This window comes from Solanum pennellii, chromosome 9 (genome assembly GCF_001406875.1).
Source record: "Solanum pennellii chromosome 9, SPENNV200".
NCBI lineage: Eukaryota > Viridiplantae > Streptophyta > Magnoliopsida > Solanales > Solanaceae > Solanum > Solanum pennellii.
In genome coordinates this window covers 4,150,615-4,170,589 of record NC_028645.1, presented here as the reverse complement: position 1 = coordinate 4,170,589, position 19,975 = coordinate 4,150,615, and the positions used below count along the sequence as shown (strand labels likewise).

The 19,975-nt window shown below is 27.9% G+C and overlaps 2 protein-coding genes across 2 annotated transcripts; one reads left to right on the top strand and one right to left on the bottom strand.

The window, feature by feature from the left end:
- Positions 1–2,722, top strand: LOC107030644 (uncharacterized protein At3g17950). Its single transcript, XM_015231909.2, has 3 exons — positions 1–77; positions 459–584; positions 2,005–2,722. The coding sequence occupies exons 1-3, from the start codon at positions 30–32 to the stop codon at positions 2,512–2,514; spliced, it is 684 nt and encodes a 227-aa protein (XP_015087395.1). The 5' UTR covers positions 1–29; the 3' UTR covers positions 2,515–2,722.
- Positions 2,723–4,000: 1,278 nt separating this feature from the next.
- On the bottom strand, positions 4,001–8,324 carry LOC107031803 (putative E3 ubiquitin-protein ligase XBAT31). The gene is made up of 8 exons (XM_015233278.2): positions 8,012–8,324; positions 6,995–7,054; positions 6,725–6,796; positions 6,524–6,645; positions 6,195–6,335; positions 6,012–6,119; positions 5,653–5,911; positions 4,001–4,724 (listed from the first exon to the last, which is right to left on the bottom strand). The coding sequence occupies exons 1-8, from the start codon at positions 8,192–8,194 to the stop codon at positions 4,317–4,319; spliced, it is 1,353 nt and encodes a 450-aa protein (XP_015088764.1). The 5' UTR covers positions 8,195–8,324; the 3' UTR covers positions 4,001–4,316.
- Positions 8,325–19,975: the final 11,651 nt, after the last annotated feature.

Here is a 19,975-nt window from a genome sequence, read left to right as displayed (position 1 = left end):
TAATTTTTAGTTAATCTTTAAATCCATCAATGAATCTCTCTTCAAATCAACAATCAAGGGAATCCATGGCTCAACAGGTATACTCCTTTTCTTCAATTTTTGTTCTATTCCATTACATATGGGTGGGGGTGGGGTGGGGGATGAGAAGGAAATCAATTTCGAATCGAACTAACACCTATTATATAATGATTCTTATCGATGCTACTAGACTGTAAGTTCGTAATAGTGAGAATCGAACTTACATCTATTGTATAATGATTTTCATCGATACTACTAGACATAAACCGACATTATGGCAATCGAAGTATATAAATGACTTTTACTGATGCTACTAGACTATAAGTCGTAATGATATTCTTTTTCCCCTCATTAACATCAAAATGAAGTAGCATATTTCTTCTTAGTGTATTTTTTTTTTATTTATTGATTGTGAGTTTTGATGATATGATGGATTGCAGGATGAAGGTTGGCCACTTGGGCTTCAACCATTAAATGTGAGAAATCATGGATCAATTTCATTCAATACTTTGATTACTGCTTCTCCTTCTTCTTCTTCTCATTCTTCTTCTGATCTTGATACTGAGGTTTGTACTCCTTCCCTCCATTTTTCATGCGTCGTATTTTGCTTTTCAAAAGCCAATTTTTGACTATTTTCTAATATTAAATTAGATTAATTTAATTCGATATTTGAAACAAAAAGTATTATAAATTGTATTTTTTTCATATCTATATTATTAAAATAATATATCGTAAACTGTTAATTAAAATTTTTATAATTTAATTCTAAGAAAATCATAGACAATTAAAATAAACGGAGAGAATATAAAAGAATATTCTATATATAATAAAATTAGAAATAACTAAAAATGAACAAATATTGGTTAAAAAGAAAAATAAATGGTGTCCGCGAAAACACTTTAGGTTTAGTATTTTGGTTTTATTTTTTTTTACTCCAATTTAATATTTTTAATTATATGTGAAGGAATCTAATTATATTTTATGATACTCATTTACGCTTTTTTTTAAATAAAAAAATCTTTTCTTTTATAAAAGCATGAATGATTTTTTTTTCATGTTATATTCACAATGGGTCTTGTCAAAAAGTGGAAAGTGAAATATAGCACTTTACTCTTTACACATGGCCTTACAATTATTATGTTTCTCAAAGTCTTTCAGAGTAACATTTTACACAAAATATCCTCTTTCTTATTTTCTCTCTCTGTATATATATTTTGTGCATAATACATATATTGGATCCTAAATTTAACTTTAAATTTTGACTTTGACCTTTAATTTTTATAATTCACAAATAGATACTTTAACTATCCAACTTTTTAAATAAATAAACACATGAGTTCTACATGACAAAATACACGTAGGACACTACGTAGGACAAAAAATGACATGTAAAATGATATGTAGGACATGTGTGTCTATTTGTTCAACTTCATATAAGTTTAAGTGTCTATTTGTGCACATTCAAAGTTGAAGGGCATAAATGTAATTCAAAGTCAAGTTAAAGAGCACATTTATGTATTATGCCTATATTTTGAGTATAATATATTGATAATTTTTTAGATTAATCAGTAAATTTTATTTAAATATATAAATATTAATCTATTTTAATTGAATATTTAAACACAATAAAATATTTTTATTAGATGCTTTGGATTTATATTTTAGAAAAGTTTATGCACATGTTCTCTAACATAAATATGCATTTTTTTTAGTTATACATGTTAACTCGAATAGGCTCGAGATTTTACATGTTATTGAGAAAGATCGTAAAAAGAATCTGAAATTTTAAATAAAAATATTTAATAAAAATATTTTAACATATATTCAATAAAAACATACCATAATTTAAATAACTAAATAAATTTTACTGATAAATTTAAATGGCGGTCAATATATTTGATCGTTTTCTTTTATGATTTGTTTTTTTTAGAGATATATTTCATTTTATATACATAAGAGATCTGAAAAAGTCATTGATTGTTGCAGTCTACTACTACATCATTCTTTCATGACAAAAGCATAACTCTAGGAAGCCTCATTGGAATTACAAGTATTTTAGAGTTTTCAAGAAGATCAACAAGAAGAAGAACAATTGTGGAAACCAAAATAAGGGATAATAACAAGAAGAAGAAGAATATTAATATTAATAGTAACAAATCAAGAACTTGCTTGTTTTCACTTTGCTCAAAATTAACTACTGATGCAGTTAACATAAATAACATTAATTCTGCCCCATCTTTAGGCCATTTTCTTGAAGAAGAGAGAAAAGCAGCAGCAAATAATAATATTAATTATGGACTTGATGATTTTAATCAATTATTAGATCTTGATCATTCAAATTTAAACAACAATTCGTTGTTCATTAGTGGCCAAATTGCTCCTCCTCATGATAATGATGAGGAGTCAAAAAAAGGGCTATTTGAGCAAAATGATCAAAATGGTAATCATGGAAGTCCTTTAATTTTCTCATGCTTATGTGGACATTTAGTTCATTGATTAATTTTTAATTGTTTTGTAATTTTATTATTTATCATATTTTTGTTGTGTACTTGGGATGGAATATTAAATTTGGTTTAATAAAAGGTGATTGTTTATTTTGTTTTAATAGGGTAGGAGGGCGAGGGGGGACTTTGATTAAGTTCCAATGTTATTGATCAATTTCAATTTACTAGTATATACGAAATATTTTAGTGTTATCATTAAATTTTATTTAGATACTTAAATTATAACTCAATTCTTACAGAATTTATGCAGATAGAGGTATAAGTTCAGTTTCAGAATCAGTTATGTTTTCAAAAAAATAACTTATTTCTGCAAAGTGCTAAAGAAGAAAGAATGTTTTAGGTGAACATATATCTATGTCTGCTGACAAGAGACGAGTGATATTTTAGTAGGTAAATTAACACCCCCAAGTCGTGAAAGAATTTTCGAATCAAAGAAAAAGAACTTCAGAGTGGTCACTTCCCTCTTCTTATTACTTCAGACAATGCTTCCGGAGTTAGACGGAAATAGCCTTCTACCTTCAAATTTTTTCAAAAGCAACTGAGTATTCAACTTTGAAAAGTCTTTCGAATTTCTATAAGAAAGGAACTGATGTAAAGCCATGTGCAAACCCCTTGCCCCTTCTTATTGCTATTTGTGACGTTGAGTGCTTAAGTAAGATTAGCAGTCTGACAGGTCCTTGGAAGCTGACCTTTAGTAGTCTAGTCTACTCGAACCTCTACTAGGGCTAGAGCTAGCCAAAAAAAAAAAAAATTACTGGACAACACAAAAGTTCTCTCAACTTATGTCTTGAGAATTATATACTATATACTTCCTCCATTTCAAAAAGGATGCGTAGTTTGATTTTTTAATTTTGTGATTCTTAATTAAAATTATATCAAATGTACCTTGTGGTTTTAAATATGCCACGTGAAAAGTTAAAGTATTGTCAAAAAAGGAAAGAGGTCATTTTTTTAAACAAGCTAAAAAAAAATAGAGACATTCTTTTTGAAACGAAGGGCGTACAAATTAGCCCGACAAAGCAGAAGTTCTCTAACTGTATGTATTGCTATAGATAACAATTTTTTGGCCCACAAATTTTCATTTATGAGTTGCATGAGGAAAATTGGAAGGTCATACTATTTAATGGCAAACATTAAGTATCACTCCTAGAGGCAATCCATAGAAAGAAAAACTTAATTAGATACTTTCAACACAAATTATGAAGAAAAAAAAATTGCACTTGTTTTCAACAGCCTATTACATTAACAAGTAAACCACATAAAATGTTTCACATGCCTAAAATTTACAATTTATTAAGGCTAATGTATATCATTAAAACAAGTGTTGTGATTAATTGATCCACTTAAAAGCATTTCAAAACATGTTTACAAGTGTTGTCAAAATATTTATAGGAAGTGTCAAAATATTGTATGTACTCTTTTTTGTCGATTTTAATTGTCGTCCTTACTAAAAATAGTGAAATTTCAAGCTTTGCCGCTGAAAAAAAAAAAGGGGTGGCATAACATTGTCTCAAAGATGGAAATACTACAAAAGTTCTTCAATCAACTGCCAGTATGCAGCAGCTACATAATCTTACCCCTTTAATTTGTAAAGGGGTATAGTTGAGCAACAGTTGGAGCAGCCCACCCCCCCCCCTTCCAAATAGTTATATAGATATACAATATATAAGGTATAACACGTCTCCTCGCTAGCTCGATTTAGACTGTTATTAGTCTAAATCTATGACGGAGTGAAGGATGTTCAAGATTTAATATATATATATCAGAGAGGATAGAAGAATAGTTACTATCGTCTTAAGGCTTAGCAAACGCTTCAATGCATTCAGCACTGATTTTGCCTGAATGGCGACAACCCAACTTACCAAATGAGGTTAAGGGTGACAAAACTTTCAAGCTGGTGCTGCTGCTGCTGCTGCTGCTGTCGCCTTCAGCATGACTGAAAGACGTTCTTGATTTTCTTGGCCTCGAGGGACTTAATACCTCTTCATAAGTGTCGATTTTATTCTGGACAATGACTAAATGAGTGATATCACTCCGGCAAAAGGGGCATAAAGGAACCTTCTCACTATTGCTAGCTGGATTGGGTTTATTGTGGCAGCATAAGGCCAGAGTGCAATGAGCACACATCTGATGACCGCACTTTTGTATCTCAATCGTGCAAGCTTGCTCAAAGCAGATGCAACATAGCTCAAAATCACTGGCCTGTTTGGAAATGAAAAACACGGAATTGTTTAAAGCAGATTCGTGGTAAAGGTCAAATATAAATGCAGTACTTAAGCTCCACTATGTTCATCTATAATTAATCCAGATGAGTTCTTAATGCATAACGACGATCACTGATTCAAATGTGAAGCAAATTTATGACTCCGTGATTAGGGTCATACTGCTAAGGGGTGTGATGTAGGCAGCTTACTCTAAGCATAAGTGATTGATTTCATGGCTCAAACTCGTGACCTATATAGGTCATACAGACTTTACCATCGCTCCAAAGCTCCCCCTTCCGAATGCCTACACATTCTAATAAGATATCTCCCGAGACACCAGTTTTGTGAGTTCTTCAGAGGCAAATTATATCACTTTCAAGGGAAATTACAAAGACGAATCTGACATAGAATTTCAGGAGAACACTGATTTGTACTAGCATTTACTTTTATATAACTAACTCCTATAACAACATCACCCCACTTCCCACTACATAATCACGCAACTTTTGACGGCCTTTGTCTTGCTCTTTTGCCCCTTCCAATATTACTCTCCATAGCCTCCTTGGTGGACTCCACATCAGCTCCCAACTCGTTCATCCAATCAGCAGGCTCATTTTCTGATTCTTGGTTCACAATATCAGTAGGTCGTAAACTAAGAATCAGAAAATGTACCTGCTGGCAAGTTGATTGCGGATGTGGAGTCCATGAAGGACAACAGGATTGCATATAAGCAACAAATTTACAACCCTATACGTAAAGCCATTTATTTATTCTCTAATGAAAGCTCTTTCATCGTACCGGGCAAAATTCTACTCATATCAACAATCTGCTGAACATATCAAAATATTTGACAAGCCCAGACAAACAAATGCAGCCGTCGATGCAGAATAGTTTTTAAAAAAATTATTGCGCATGAGACTCGTTACCTCAAAGTCATCACTCTCGAGGCCAGAATCACAATGCGAAAGTGATATTTGTGAGACAGCTGTTTTTTCCAATATCAACTTCTCTCTATCTTTGTTGGCCTCGATCAGAGCATTTTCTAGTAAAGCTTTTGCCTCAGCATCAAGCTCAGTAATGAACTTTAAAGGTGCTGGCCAGGTTAAAGGCTCTGGAGATGATGGATTTAAAAGAGCAGCACATGCTTCATGCTTGTTCTTCAAAGCAACTATGTATGGAATTCGCCTGTAGAGATCCCATTTACAACCGATAAGTTCCACATCAAAAGACAGACTAGTTGCAGAGAACTGAACAATACACAAAGGGTATGAGTCTATGAGCTCACCCAGAAGAATCTCTATAAAGTCGATCTGCACCCCAAGCAAGTAACTCACGTACACAGTCCAAAGAGCCTTCTCGAGCTGCTAAATGCAGTGGTGTACTTCCTGGACGGCTGCAAAATCTTAAATGTCAATTAAACTTCAACATACAGTAATTTAAGTAAAAGCAACTTGGAGAGTTTTAATACCCATAGCCACCACTAGAAGCACAGACAAGAGCCTCATTGCTTAGAAGAATCCGGACACACGCTGGTCTACCATGACGTGCTGCTAAATGCAATGGGGTTGCACCACTTCCATCTCTTATGTTCACAAATCTCGCAAATCCCCTGCACTCGAATTAACATATAGCAATTCATTAATAAAATAGCATAATGCACCAGATACTCGAATAGCGGACTTTGATAAGGAGACTGAAAAAAAAATGTTGGCCTTAGAGGTAAATCTCACTAAACTAGAGTTGTACACTTGACATGAAAAGCAAAGGAGAGCAGAGTCGAAGAAACTAGAAATTTACCAAGATTGAGCAACAGGAGCCGAATGAGCGGATGCAAGAATAGATTGTAGGCAGTCAGAGTGGCCATGGTAAGCAGCGTAATGCAAACAAGTTCTTCCATGTAGTGAATCAAACATTAAAATCTAAAAACATACGAAGAATTACCAATTAACAACCCATCTCAATCAGTCAAAGAAACTATCACAAACGAAATTCACATACATTAGCACCTAGCTGAATTAGCCTCTCCACGCAGGACACATTTCCATGCATAGCAGCTAACATTAATGGAGTCTGAAGCAATTCACAATCATACAAATCAAAACAGCAAGAAAACAAAACAAATTTCAATATCTTTCCAAAATGCTACAAAGTTGACAATTTTTCAATCAAATGAACATCATAATGTGAAACTTGTTGAGAATTTGAATATACAATTGGCAAAATACACTAGGAACACATAAATCACAATTCACAACTACTACTAAATACCTGTTTGTGGCGATTCAAGATGTCTGGATTAACCCCGCGATCCAAAAGCATACACAGAACCTATCCAAAATCACTCATCAAAGATCAACAATCATTACAAAGAAAGAAAAAAAGTGAAAAACAAGACTGCAAAGACTACATCTCTTTTTCCTGACAAAAGGGTTGCTCGAATGATAAACACCTTCCACGTCCACTCCCACTTTAAGGTGACATTACTCATCAAAGATCAAGAACCATTAAACACCCCACCCCACCTTTAAAAAAACAGGAAAAACCAAGATTGTGAAGACTACATTTTTTTCTGACAAAAGGAGTTGCTCGAATGATAAGCACCTTCACCTCCAATTCTAAGGTAACCATCACTCATCAAAGAGCAAGAACCATTAACACTCCACCTTTTAAAAAAAAAACAGGAAAAAACAAGATAGTAAAGACTACATTTTTTCCTGACAAAAGGGGTTGGTCTAACGATAAGCACCTTCACCTCCCATTCTAAGGTGACACCATCACTCATCAAAGATCAAGAACCATCAACACTCAAGATTGTAAAGACTACATTTTTATCTGACAAAAAGTGTTAGCTCAAATGATAAGCACCTCCACATCATTGATCTACCTTTAATTAATAAGAACAAAAAAACTAAACAAGAGGGGTTGCTCAATGTTAAGCACCCTCCACTATTCACTTCTAAGGTTATGCATTTGAGTTACCAATAGAGCAAAAAGACTACATTTTAAGTCTGACAAAAGGTATTAGCTCAAATGATAAGCACCTCCACATCATTGATCTACCTTTAATTAATAAGAACAAAAAAACTAAACAAGAGGGGTTGCTCAATGTTAAGCACCCTCAAGGTTATGCATTTGAGTTACCAATAGAGCAAAAAGACTACATTTTTTAGTCTGACAAAAGGGGTTGCTTTAATAGTAAGCTACTTCAAATTCCAAGGTTGTGGATTCCAATCACCAAGAAATCAAAAAAGACTACATTTTTATTCAAGAAAATGAAAAACCAACCTCGATCTGGCCATTAACAGCAGCTACATGAAGTGCAGAAAGCTTCCCACGAACAGTTTTAAGTCTAATCACATTTGGATTTTCATCCACCATAGCTTCAACTTTTTCAACCTCACCATTTTGGACTGCAATAAACAATCCATGTTCATTAGATTGCTGTCCACAGCTCAATTTCTGCCCCATCACCACCTCGCTGTTAGCATTGATAGTGAAGTAAACTCCCGGAGAGTGAATATCACGCGCCACCCACCACGGCGGAGGGGGGACGGTGGGGAGTGAAATTGAGTAATGGAAAGTGTTACAAAGTGAGGTAAAATGGTAATAAAAGAAGTAACCTCGGAGTTTGTTCCTGCCCGGTAAGAATATGGGCAGCTGCCCGTTGCTGTTTGGTCAGAATAAGTTTTTTTAAAAAATTAATTTTTTTTATTTTTTACTTTTTGGACTTTACTTTTACTGGAGCTGAATACTATAGTATCAAGAATATACTGTTTCAATTATTGAAATAACACGATAAATTAACGATAGATAAAATTTCATTATTAGCTATAAAATGTTCGTACTAATAAATGTTATTTAGTTATAGGCGGAGCCATTTAAGGCGAAGGGTGGTTGTTAAAATTTTTTATATGTCTTTAATATAATTGAGAAGAAAATTTACGTATTATTTACTAATTTTGTAGTTTCGCCACCGTTAGGGATAGATTATTTTAAAAAATCAATTAGTTAAGAACTTTTTAGCAATAAATTAACTAAAAAATTGCTGATAAATTATATAGTGTATTTTAGTAAATAGATAATTAAGTATGTGTCAGAGATTAGGCCTGGTGATAGTTTGATGGTCGTAATTATTTTCTTTTTTTATCAGTAGTAATAGTGGGTTTTTATTGTTTCTTGTCTTATGGTTTATATATGAAAAAAGGTTCGAAATATATTTGAATTTTGATTAAAATTAATGTAACGATATCAAATTTTGAAAAGGATATTTTATTTCTGTACTATTTAATAAGATATTTTAAAGGTATATATATATATATGTCCACGCGGACATAAAAAATATTGTATAATTATAAATAGTAATGTGTTCACGTAACACATATATATACCTTTAGAATACACTATTAAATAATGCAGGGGTAAAATGTCCTCCATAAAATTTGATATCGTAACAATAATTTCGATCAAACAAAGTTAAAAAAAAATTAAGATCATTTTCTCATTTATATTGTTATTGATTACTTTTTATTATTGAATTATTTGAAGATATTGTTACTATTTCCTTTTAGAATATGACTTTTCCCCTATTTGTTGTTTGGTATGCATTAACCAAATCAAATTCTTTAAAAATAAATTATTTATATCTTCTTGAAATAAAGATAAGATTTATATATATTTAATTTTTTTTAGACTCCCAACTTGTGGAACTATACGTATATTAATTAAACTTATTTGTATAGTGATTTGTTGTAATTTTTTAAAAAAATAGTTTATGGTGGTAGGCACATGGGGATTATAAGATATTAGAATTAATTCAGATCTCAACAATTTAAATTTTAAAATAGTAAATTCGATAAACCAAATGCCCAATTAATTGATTTACTTCCTCTGATTTATTATTGTTCACTTAAAAATTAATCTAAAATATTTATTATTTTAGAGAAACTAATCTCAGGCATTAAATTATCTTTTCGAGTTTTACTTTTTTTAATCCAGGAACCTAATATAGTCATTGCTTATTTTAGAAAACTAATCTCAGGCTCTAAAATATTTATTACTTTTTCTTATTTCATGTATGGGCAACCATGCTCATTTATCCTACTTTATACTAAAAAACAAATGAATTTTCCCTTTAAATTCAACTCTTTATTTTGTTGAAAATGAAATAATAAAGTTACTAAAAAAGCGCGCACTACAAGAAAATTATGAATTACATAGAGATTTTCTTGAGAATTTGTATAAAGATTTGAAAGAAAATATTTTCCGAATTCCTTATTGCCTCCAATGATTTCATACGCAACAATACTAAAATTTAAATGGAAGAATATATTTTGAGAAAATAAATTTTTATTTATTTTTAAATAATGGATTCACACTTATAATACGATCTAATCTCCTGTTGATACAAGCTGGAGTAATTATTCATGAGATCAGCGTTCAATTTAATTGAAATCATTTCTCACTAGTTCTTATTTTAAATAGTTGAAAAGATAATATTAATGTATCTAAGATCTTTAAATTCTAAATTTTCCTTAGAATTTAACATCTTTTTAATTAATAATTTTATAATAGATGACAAGAATAATTAACTATCGTAATTAGAATCCAATACTTTTTTCTATTATAGTCAAAATTATACGGCTATTAAAAGAGAATTTTGAAAACTAAAAAGTTGGCACAAGGGCTGCTTTACATTAGTCAATTTGATCATATATTATTAAAAAAATAACAATAATTAGGAATAACACTTTTCTAATGATACTTTAAGCTAAAGAAAACGATATTTAGCAGTAACATTAACAAATTTTTTAATTAATTAAATATTCGTGCTAATTGGATCAAGAAAAGTACAATTAATTACGTTGAAAGTTGGTCACCTCTTAGACCTAAATAGTACGTAATATTTGACATTAATTTAAGCAATAAAACAGATATTTAATTAATTAGTCACTATAATATCATTATGGGGGACATATAATCGACATATTATACTATCCCAATGAATATGTTGAGTTTCTCGCTCGATGTGAAGTCGTTCAGATCTCTTTATATTATTTTAAATAATTTTAATTTTTTTGAGTTTATTTTTACGATTGAGTCGTTATATTTTTGAATATTAAAAAAGTATCAAATGTATTCAAAGTAGTATAAATTTTTCCTCCTTTTATAATTGGACCTCAATTATTCTTAACATTAATTTTTAGATTAAAAATAATAGAAAATATGTTTGATCGATAATACACATCAATGATATATTTGTAATACAATGGTGGATATACATAAACGATATTTTGAATTTGTAGAAATTTAATAGTGTCTATTATTTTAATATTATTATTTAACTTTCAAAATGTAGTGACTGCACAATTATATATATTGTTGAAGTAAAAAAGAATGCGTGAAGTTTAACGATATATATATGAAATATTTTTAAGTGAATAACTTATACTTATTATGACACTGCTATTAATTTTTCCTTTTTTACCAATTGATTAAAAATATTAAGTGTCCGTTTGATTATGGAAATTATTTTTCACTTTTTTCAAAATATTATTCTGAAAAAATAAAAGTATTTGAACATAAAATTATTATAATTTTCTATTTTGGAACATATAGAAATATGAAAAAATTTCAAAAAAAATTATTTTTACCATTTACATTCATATTCAAATAATTAAACGCCTAATAGAATCACTAAGTAATCACCAGACTTGCTGGTGAAGGCTTTTTTACTTTTCAAGAAGAAGAGAAGCAAATCCCAAAATGACTATATTCTATCCTTTCGAATTATCTTTTCTCTTTTTTGATTTCTCCGTACGATTTAATTTGAATTCACGTCAAAAAGTTTGGAGATTCACACCTTGTTCGGATGGTTGTTACCCATTGTATTGTATTGTATTGTAAGTTTAATAATGTTTGTTTTGATGGTTACTTAAAATCTATTGTATCGTATCCGTTAAGTCAATAGTCAGGTAACAACAAAAAGACCTATGTAACGATCGATTTAGTGTGATCACATCGTTACGTTATTATTTTATTCTCATTTTATAGACCTATATATGTAACTACCGATTTGGTCGCTCATTACTTTATTATTTTATTTTTACTTTATCTTTATTTATTTTTTATAATCATATTTCATCATTTAGCCTATCTTTTCATACCTATACTCTATAGTACACTATTTTTTTTTTAAATTTATCATTCAAATCATATATATATACATACAAAACATAATATAATATGATACATTATAAAACGATACGTAACAACCGTCCAAACAAAGTATAGTACTCCTTGTTTTGTTTCCTTCTTTAGTTCCTCCACCAACCCCATATTTACGACTTATTTCAAATAGCAAGCTTCCTTTGTTTTCAAAATTTACCTCTACTATCTAGTAGTCAAATAAAAATGAGTATACAAAATTTTTAAGTTTTCCCTCACATAATTTCAATTTAAATTTCATGTTAAACATAAACTCCAATTTTAAATTTTATTTTTTGATAAAAATTCCAACGTTCAAATCATATTTAAATTAAACTAACTCTGACTAAAATAGACTACTTTTAAATAGAAAATTAACAACACACTCAACAATAATAGAGTTATGAGTGTTAAAAAGATAGTAGGTTATAGGTAGTGTACACATTTGGACAAACAAATAGGTCTATACATACATCAACAATGAAAGTATTTGTAGAGGGCAAGTAACTCATTTACATATAAAATGTTCGCGAATTTATGATTTCTAAAATATTTATATTATTAGAAAAAAAAATATAGTTAACAGAATTGATTCTTTAAATCCTTAAGATAAATAACTCAGAATTCTATAACATGTATTATTTAGTCTTATTATAACACAAGTATAACTATATATATATATATATATATGTATATATATATATATATATATATATTTCATGTGATATGTTATATATCGTTATAATAATTTAAACATATAATAAACTTTTCGAGAAAAATTCACGAATAATCTATGTCATTTCTCTTCTAAAGAAGTACATGAATGATACATGTCTATACTTCTAATAATTAAAGGTATGGTTCATTTAATCTGTCTTAATTCAAAGTGTTTCTCATATCATTCTCAACTACGTACTTAAAAGTCAAGATACACTATATTTTGTAAAATATTACTTATTTACTTTCTGAAAAAGTGTAACGGTTATTTTCATAGATATTTTATTGATTTGGTGAAAAATAATAATAATTATACTTTTAGGTTAAAATATTAGAAAGTTTTCTTATATTTTTGTGAGAATTTATTTTATATTATGTGTTTTTCTAATGAATTGGTTTGATGAAAATAAGGGGGGAAATTATATTTCCATGACATAAATTTTGTATTGATTTGCTATGAAAAGAATCTTTATTTTTATTATTGTTCATATAGAGGCAGAGCTAAGTAGAGCCTAGTTTTTCATCAACCGTATTCGACATATAAAAATTATTGTGTATATATTATTAAAATAACTTTTTTAATATGTATTTAGTATATGTTAAATCCTCTTGAATTCTTTGTGTTTTTAATTTTTTCATATTTTAAACCATTTTATAGAATAATCCACTTCATTAGTGTGTATATGTATATTTTTATAGATAGGCATATTTTGAGCACCATCCTAAGAAGAATTTATAATTTAATTTTTTTATCGCAAAGGGTAGTTAAAAGTGTAAATGTTTTTTTATATAATATGATTTTGCTTATTTATTAGATATAAAAAAAAATTAAAAATCATTTTTTTTCAAGAAAATATTATTTAGGAACTAATATTTTTTTCACAGAAAAAACATTTTTATTCGTACCAAACACGCCCTAATTTGTGTGTCATATTAATTAAACTTTATGTAATGCTAATTTTGAGAACAATGGTAATCCAATTGCTATACTTCCACTCACCATTCTCATGAGTATCTTTATTATTCTGACTTATTTGAATTCACATTATATCATTCGTAAAATATTTTGTATCATAAATTTCTTCAAAAAATTTAATCAATAATAAAAAGATAACGTTATATTGTCACATTTACTCCAATACGTACTTGTACTAGTTTATTGCTTTATTTTGAGGACAAATTATCTACGTTATCAATCAATTCATTAAATTGTGACCATACACTTTTCTTTATGCTTTTTATTTGTGTGTTATACTCGATAACGATGAAATCAAATGATATGCTTTTAGAATATAGATTTGGAATATAAATTATTTCATTATAGATACTTACGTTAGCTATTTCTGTCCAATCCTTATATTTGATACGTATATTTATACGTTTTTAATTGAACTCATAAATCAATGGTTAAAACAGATCTCTTAATAGCTCAATCAATTAATTAAATATCTAAATTTTCATCGATAATCAACTGTCCGTATAACGTATTCTTCTTTCCCAACCCTAATTTTTATAGACAAAAAAGGCCAAAATTATAGGTAAAGGAGATTCTTTTTCTTTTATAGTCAAAATGTTAATAATTAAAGAAAAGAAAAGATAAGAATTATATTATTATTATTACTATAAGTTATATTAATTTTGAAATAGCTATATATAGCTACTATAGTGCTAATCACTATCAATGTTTGGAAAAAGTTTTGCTTCAATTGGTAAGGTGGAATTATTTTTGCCACATGGAATATCTAAGTAGCACTTTTTTTATTTTATTAAAAGATTATGTTTAGTCCAAATCTAGTGGCCCTTTTGATATTATATAGTTTATTCATTGCTTTTGGTCAAAAATACTTTTTTAGCCAAACTTTATATCTAGGATGATATCATTGATTTAGCTACCTAATGACATATAATTAGATCAACAAGAAAATTGGTTTCTTGGAATAATCATATGCATTAAGGACCACTTAATCGCATAATTTATCTTTTAAATGATCTGATATAATTTTTTATTTTATAAATAAATTATTTTTTAATTTTTATCATCTAGAAACAAAATTATGCCTAGCGGAAGGGGGGGGGGGTGCATAACTTGTGAGCAATAACGGAAACAAATAAAATCATATCGTTATATTATTTATCGTCAGAATAAAAATTAAAGACCAACCCTAATAAGAGCAAAAGCACAAATTACCCCAATAGGACCAATCGATTTTGTGGTCCATTACAAAGTACTTTTTATAATTATATGATTCTTTTGGCAATTAAATCATAAAAATAATATGAATATCTACGATATATACAATGGTCTAACAAAGCTCACAACGTAAAATAACACTGATATTTATTTTGTTACAAATTATAATTAGTATATACAAATTATGCCTAATCATTTTGTATATACTATAAACATTACTTATACACTTAATATACACTGTGACAAACAATTATGATGAAGTGAATAAATTTTTCTCAACGTACAAACGTATATTGTAGAGTCAATTTTTTTAACCCCTCCCTAGTCAAGAGCTTCCACCTTTTTTTGTTCCCTTGGCGACTCAAATTCATGATCTCAAAATTGAAGGTGAACGGTGCTTAGTGTTTATCATTCGTATATACGTATAGTTATTCTTGATTTATACTTTATAAAGTATATAATAAGTGTATGATTAATATACATACTATTATTAAAAAAAAGATTATTTTTATTGTAAATTATATATGTATAAATCTCATATTGTAAAGAATTGCAAGGTGCAAGTAGGGGTAATTTACATTTTAAATTCTAAAATCCAATGGTCCTCTTGATATATATAGTTCATTGCTTTTGATAAATATCATTTTCTAACTTTATATCTTGGATGATAACATTTCATTTGGCTACGTAATGACGTATATGATCAACTTGAAAAATGATTTTTTGGAACAATTATATGTACAATAATACCGACAATACGACAGAATAACTTTAATTTATGGTCCATTATATTACAAATATTTCTCAATATACCATCCTTTTGAAAAAAGATAAATTTTTCGGAAATTGGTAAATAAAACACGAGAAACCTTTCAATGATAATTGTTTAAAATTCTGTTTTTAACTTATTATAAAAGATTATTTATTGTGATAAAAATATAACTTTTGGTTTTGTAAATTATTAGAAGGTTTACCTTTTGTTGGGCCTCTGGCCCAATAGGCTGCAGTATCCATCCTAAATGGATCAGTTATTCCCTCGGGTCTTCGGCCCATCTTTGTTATGATAATTCTCGTCGTTGAAAACTTCAGAAAATATCGAACATAATAGATATAATAAGTCTCTATAGCTATAGTTTTGATAATTGAGCTTCACAGAAAATTGTTTCTATAATTCGCTTGTCAATATATAAACAAGGTAATTTATTATGATTTTTTTCATAAATCGCATACAAATAGCTAGGGTAAGACGTACAAAATTCTGAATTTATATAATCATAAATCAAATAATACAAATTATAAAAATCAGGCGAATAGCTAAGAATTAGATAAATTATAACTTTAAACTTAAACTATAGCTATAGTAAAATCGCACATTAGTCTTGATGAGAGGAGTTGGCTCAATTGGTAAGTCATCTCCACGATCCGTTTTCAATAATTAAGTCATATTTTTGAGACAACGTTGTTCTTCCGTCTAAAAAACTATAACATATATACCCTTTATACTAACAGACATACACGTGCCATAATCTTATCCAATTACGACCTGACATTTATTAAATATCGGATCGATAAATAAGATTGCGCCACTTGTCCCTATATATATATATATATATATGCTGTAGTTTTTGAACGGCAAAGCGTCAATATCCCAAAAATATGATAAAAAGTATCTGCATACCATTTACGATAGTTCATCGGCATATATTCATTCCCCTAGTTTTTATTTTTATTTTTTTTAAAAGGACATTATCTTAGAACGTGTGCATGAGAAGCAGATAAGGAATCATAATGGCCTTAATAAGACAAACAACTTTGTAAAATAATTATTAACTTGAAGATAAAATTCAAAAAAAATAAAAACCTAAAGTGCTATTTTACGTAAGCATCCATGCAATTCATGCAATTATATCATTCAACTCTACTACAACTTTGATATTAACAGGTCAAACGAACGTAACCACTAATTATTATATTTTATATATATATTATGCTACTTGGATTTGACCACTTATAAAAAAAAAACAACTTACATGTGTTATTGAATTTGTTCAATTACGATATATATAACAATAATATATCGAATAAAAATATTATACTAAAAATATTGTACAAAGTGGAATTTTAAAAAATTGATGTAGTAAAGATAAAAAAAATTGGAAAAATTCTAGGCCCGAATAACGTAATTTCAAACCAAACATATAGAACCAAAAATAATATAAAAAGGAAACAATAACAACAACAAAATAATACGAATTTCTCTAACAAACTTACACAAACAACATATTGAGTAAGAGTATTCTCCAAGTGGAGTTTTAAAAAGCGATATAAATGAAGCTAAAAAAGATTTATTTCTGAAAAATTCTAATCGCAAGTAATTATAATGTTAAAAAAACAGTGACAATATCAAATAATACGAATTTTCCAAACACATACACATTATTATTATTATTATTATTATTATTATTATTATTGAGAAAAACGACAAATCACTAGCACACAAGGCCACGTTTCAATATTGAACATATATAAATTATAACCATATAACATAAAAATTATGAGAAATAATTAATATATATGTTGTGGAGTATGCACTATAGCTAGGACTCGACATTGCTGAGGCAGAAATTGTCCTATTACAATATATTTATTTAATAAAATTTTCCCTATGAAAATAACAATTATTTTGAGCTGTAGATTTATTTTCGATAAATTACAATTTTTAAGTCAATTAAAGGAAAAAACATATTATGAAATACTAATGAAAATTTACATTAACTTAAATTTATAAAAACAAAAAGTGCCACTAATTGAGATATGTATGGAGTTCTATATCAGGAAAGCCCCAGAATTTACCTCAAAAGAAAAATTCATAAAAAATATTACCTTCGTCAATTTTTAATTGTCATAGTTTTCTTTTTCAGAGAGTTAAATGATAATAATTTTGATCAATATTTTACGATAAATTTTTTCATCATATGATATGGAAAAAAATGGAATTTATAATATTTTTTGTATAGTTTTTAAAAATCTAAATTTTTTGTTTAATATATCGAATTAATGTAATTTAATTAAATTTTAAAAATTAATTAAATTAACTTTTAAAATATGACACTAAAAGTGGACAAAAAATTATTATTTTTAATTTTATTTTTAAAAAAGATTAGTTCTAGAAAATATTAAAAGTGCTGTTGTGGTCAAGGCTAACTCTTCTTTAGAAGATGAAAAAGATGTTACATAGGATGCTATCTACTTACTTTTCAAATTGTCTTTGATAGACCACCCCTTTGATAGTGTAATCGAGACGGAGTCAGAAATTAAATTTAAATATAAATTTATAATTTTCGAAGATAAATATATAATTTGAATGAACAGTCTCAAGGTTGAGCCCTCGCAAAAGCAAAAAGAGAGAAATGTGATCTAATTTTAAGACGAAAAAATCATTGGCTCTAGTGTTATATGAATTTTTCATATAGTTTCATATATATATATCAATTGAATGTATAGTTATCAAGCATGTTGAAATGGTTCGAATCATTATATTTATAAATAAAAAGTTTTGAATTATAGCTTTAGGAATAGAAAACTCTTTAATATGTATAGCAATTTACTCATGTTAGAACGACTTTTAAATTCTCATAAAAAATTTTCTTATTTCATACGTTACTACTTAATTTTTCTTTTCTGATTGATTGATATGAAATAAAGATAATAAAAAATTTTTGCATGTAAATATGAATACGAATTAAAATGTCATTTTTCATCTGAAATTAAACGTCTCTAATAAGAAAAAAAAAGTATTTTTAAAAAAATTGGTTAGTAAAATACAAACTACTATCCCACACATTACTTTTCAAAAGTATTTTTTTTTAAAAAAAAGACTTTTTATATAAGTTGATTTATAAAAATTTGATTAAACAAACTATAAATATTAAAAGACATGTTGTGATTAATTGCTCCTATTTTAGCCAATCCATAAGCCATTATATTTGACTCCCTAAAGCAGTGATTAGTCTTTCCCTTGATACTTTCTCTTTGATTGTATATATCAAAATCACATTATGAGATTAATCATACTCTAATTAAGCACCATTATAATGAAACAAAATTAATGAGCAATTATTTTTTCTACCATATTTGTTATTGGAGCAAAATATCAGAAGTAAATTGAGTTTTTACTCGTTAATTTATGAGCATGATCTATACATACACTTTTAAATATTAAAAAAAATCAAAATTGATTGATAAATTGATCAAAACAAATGTAAAGAAAACCATATATTGAATCAGTGTATTGAATTAAACTTAGACAAATGAAATAATCATATAGTACTAATAGAAATAAGTCAATTTTGTTGGTAATTTCAATTTATTATAAATTACTCCTGCTTAATTATATAGTCTGTTTTTTCATATGATATCAAAATATAACTCATCCCAATTGTCGTATTCTCAAGTTGAAGCCCATGTTATAAAGTCTCCATAATTTCATTAGTAAATGTTGGACTTAATCATATAAAATTAAACTCATAATAAATATATATAAAAGTACACCGCAAACAAGAATATTTGTGGAGTGAATAATATATAACCAATAAATATAATATTATTTTTTTATTTTTTTACAAAAATTATCAAACTTAAATTTTACTGAATACAAAATTAAAATCATAATAAATATATGTAAAAGCACACCGCAAACAAGAATATTTGTGGAGTGAATAATATATAACTAATAAATATAATATTTTTTTTTATTTTTTAACAAAAAATATCAAACTTAAATTTTACTGAATACAAAATTAAAATCATAATAAATATATGTAAAAGCACACCGCAAACAAGAATTGTGAAGTGAATAATATATACTAACTGATAAATATTACTTCTTCATTCTTAACTAAAGATCTCGATCTCAAATTTTATTAAATATAAAATTATTATTTAAAAAGCGTTTTACCCTAATATGGGACCGTAACAGAGGCACTCTTACAAAAAGTTCCAATAAGATTCCTAGCTTCTCATTGACGATTTCACTTTTTAAGAGAACACTAAACACAGTACAGTGCTTGCAGAATTTGGTATACAACAAAAGTTATTTATTTATTTATATTTGTAATTGTAATATATTAATCGTACCT

Bases quoted from the DNA above. Each gene is read 5' to 3' on its own strand.
- LOC107030644 (XM_015231909.2), top strand. From the start codon at position 30: ATGAATCTCTCTTCAAATCAACAATCAAGGGAATCCATGGCTCAACAG. The intron at 78-458 runs GTATACTCCTTT...GATGGATTGCAG, and splicing joins GGGAATCCATGGCTCAACAG to GATGAAGGTTGGCCACTTGG. The intron at 585-2,004 runs GTTTGTACTCCT...TGATTGTTGCAG, and splicing joins CTTCTGATCTTGATACTGAG to TCTACTACTACATCATTCTT.
- LOC107031803 (XM_015233278.2), bottom strand. From the start codon at position 8,194: ATGGGGCAGAAATTGAGCTGTGGACAGCAATCTAATGAACATGGATTG. The intron at 6,797-6,994 runs GTATTTAGTAGT...GAATTGCTTCAG, and splicing joins TCTTGAATCGCCACAAACAG to ACTCCATTAATGTTAGCTGC. The intron at 6,120-6,194 runs GTATTAAAACTC...AAGATTTTGCAG, and splicing joins GCTTCTAGTGGTGGCTATGG to CCGTCCAGGAAGTACACCAC.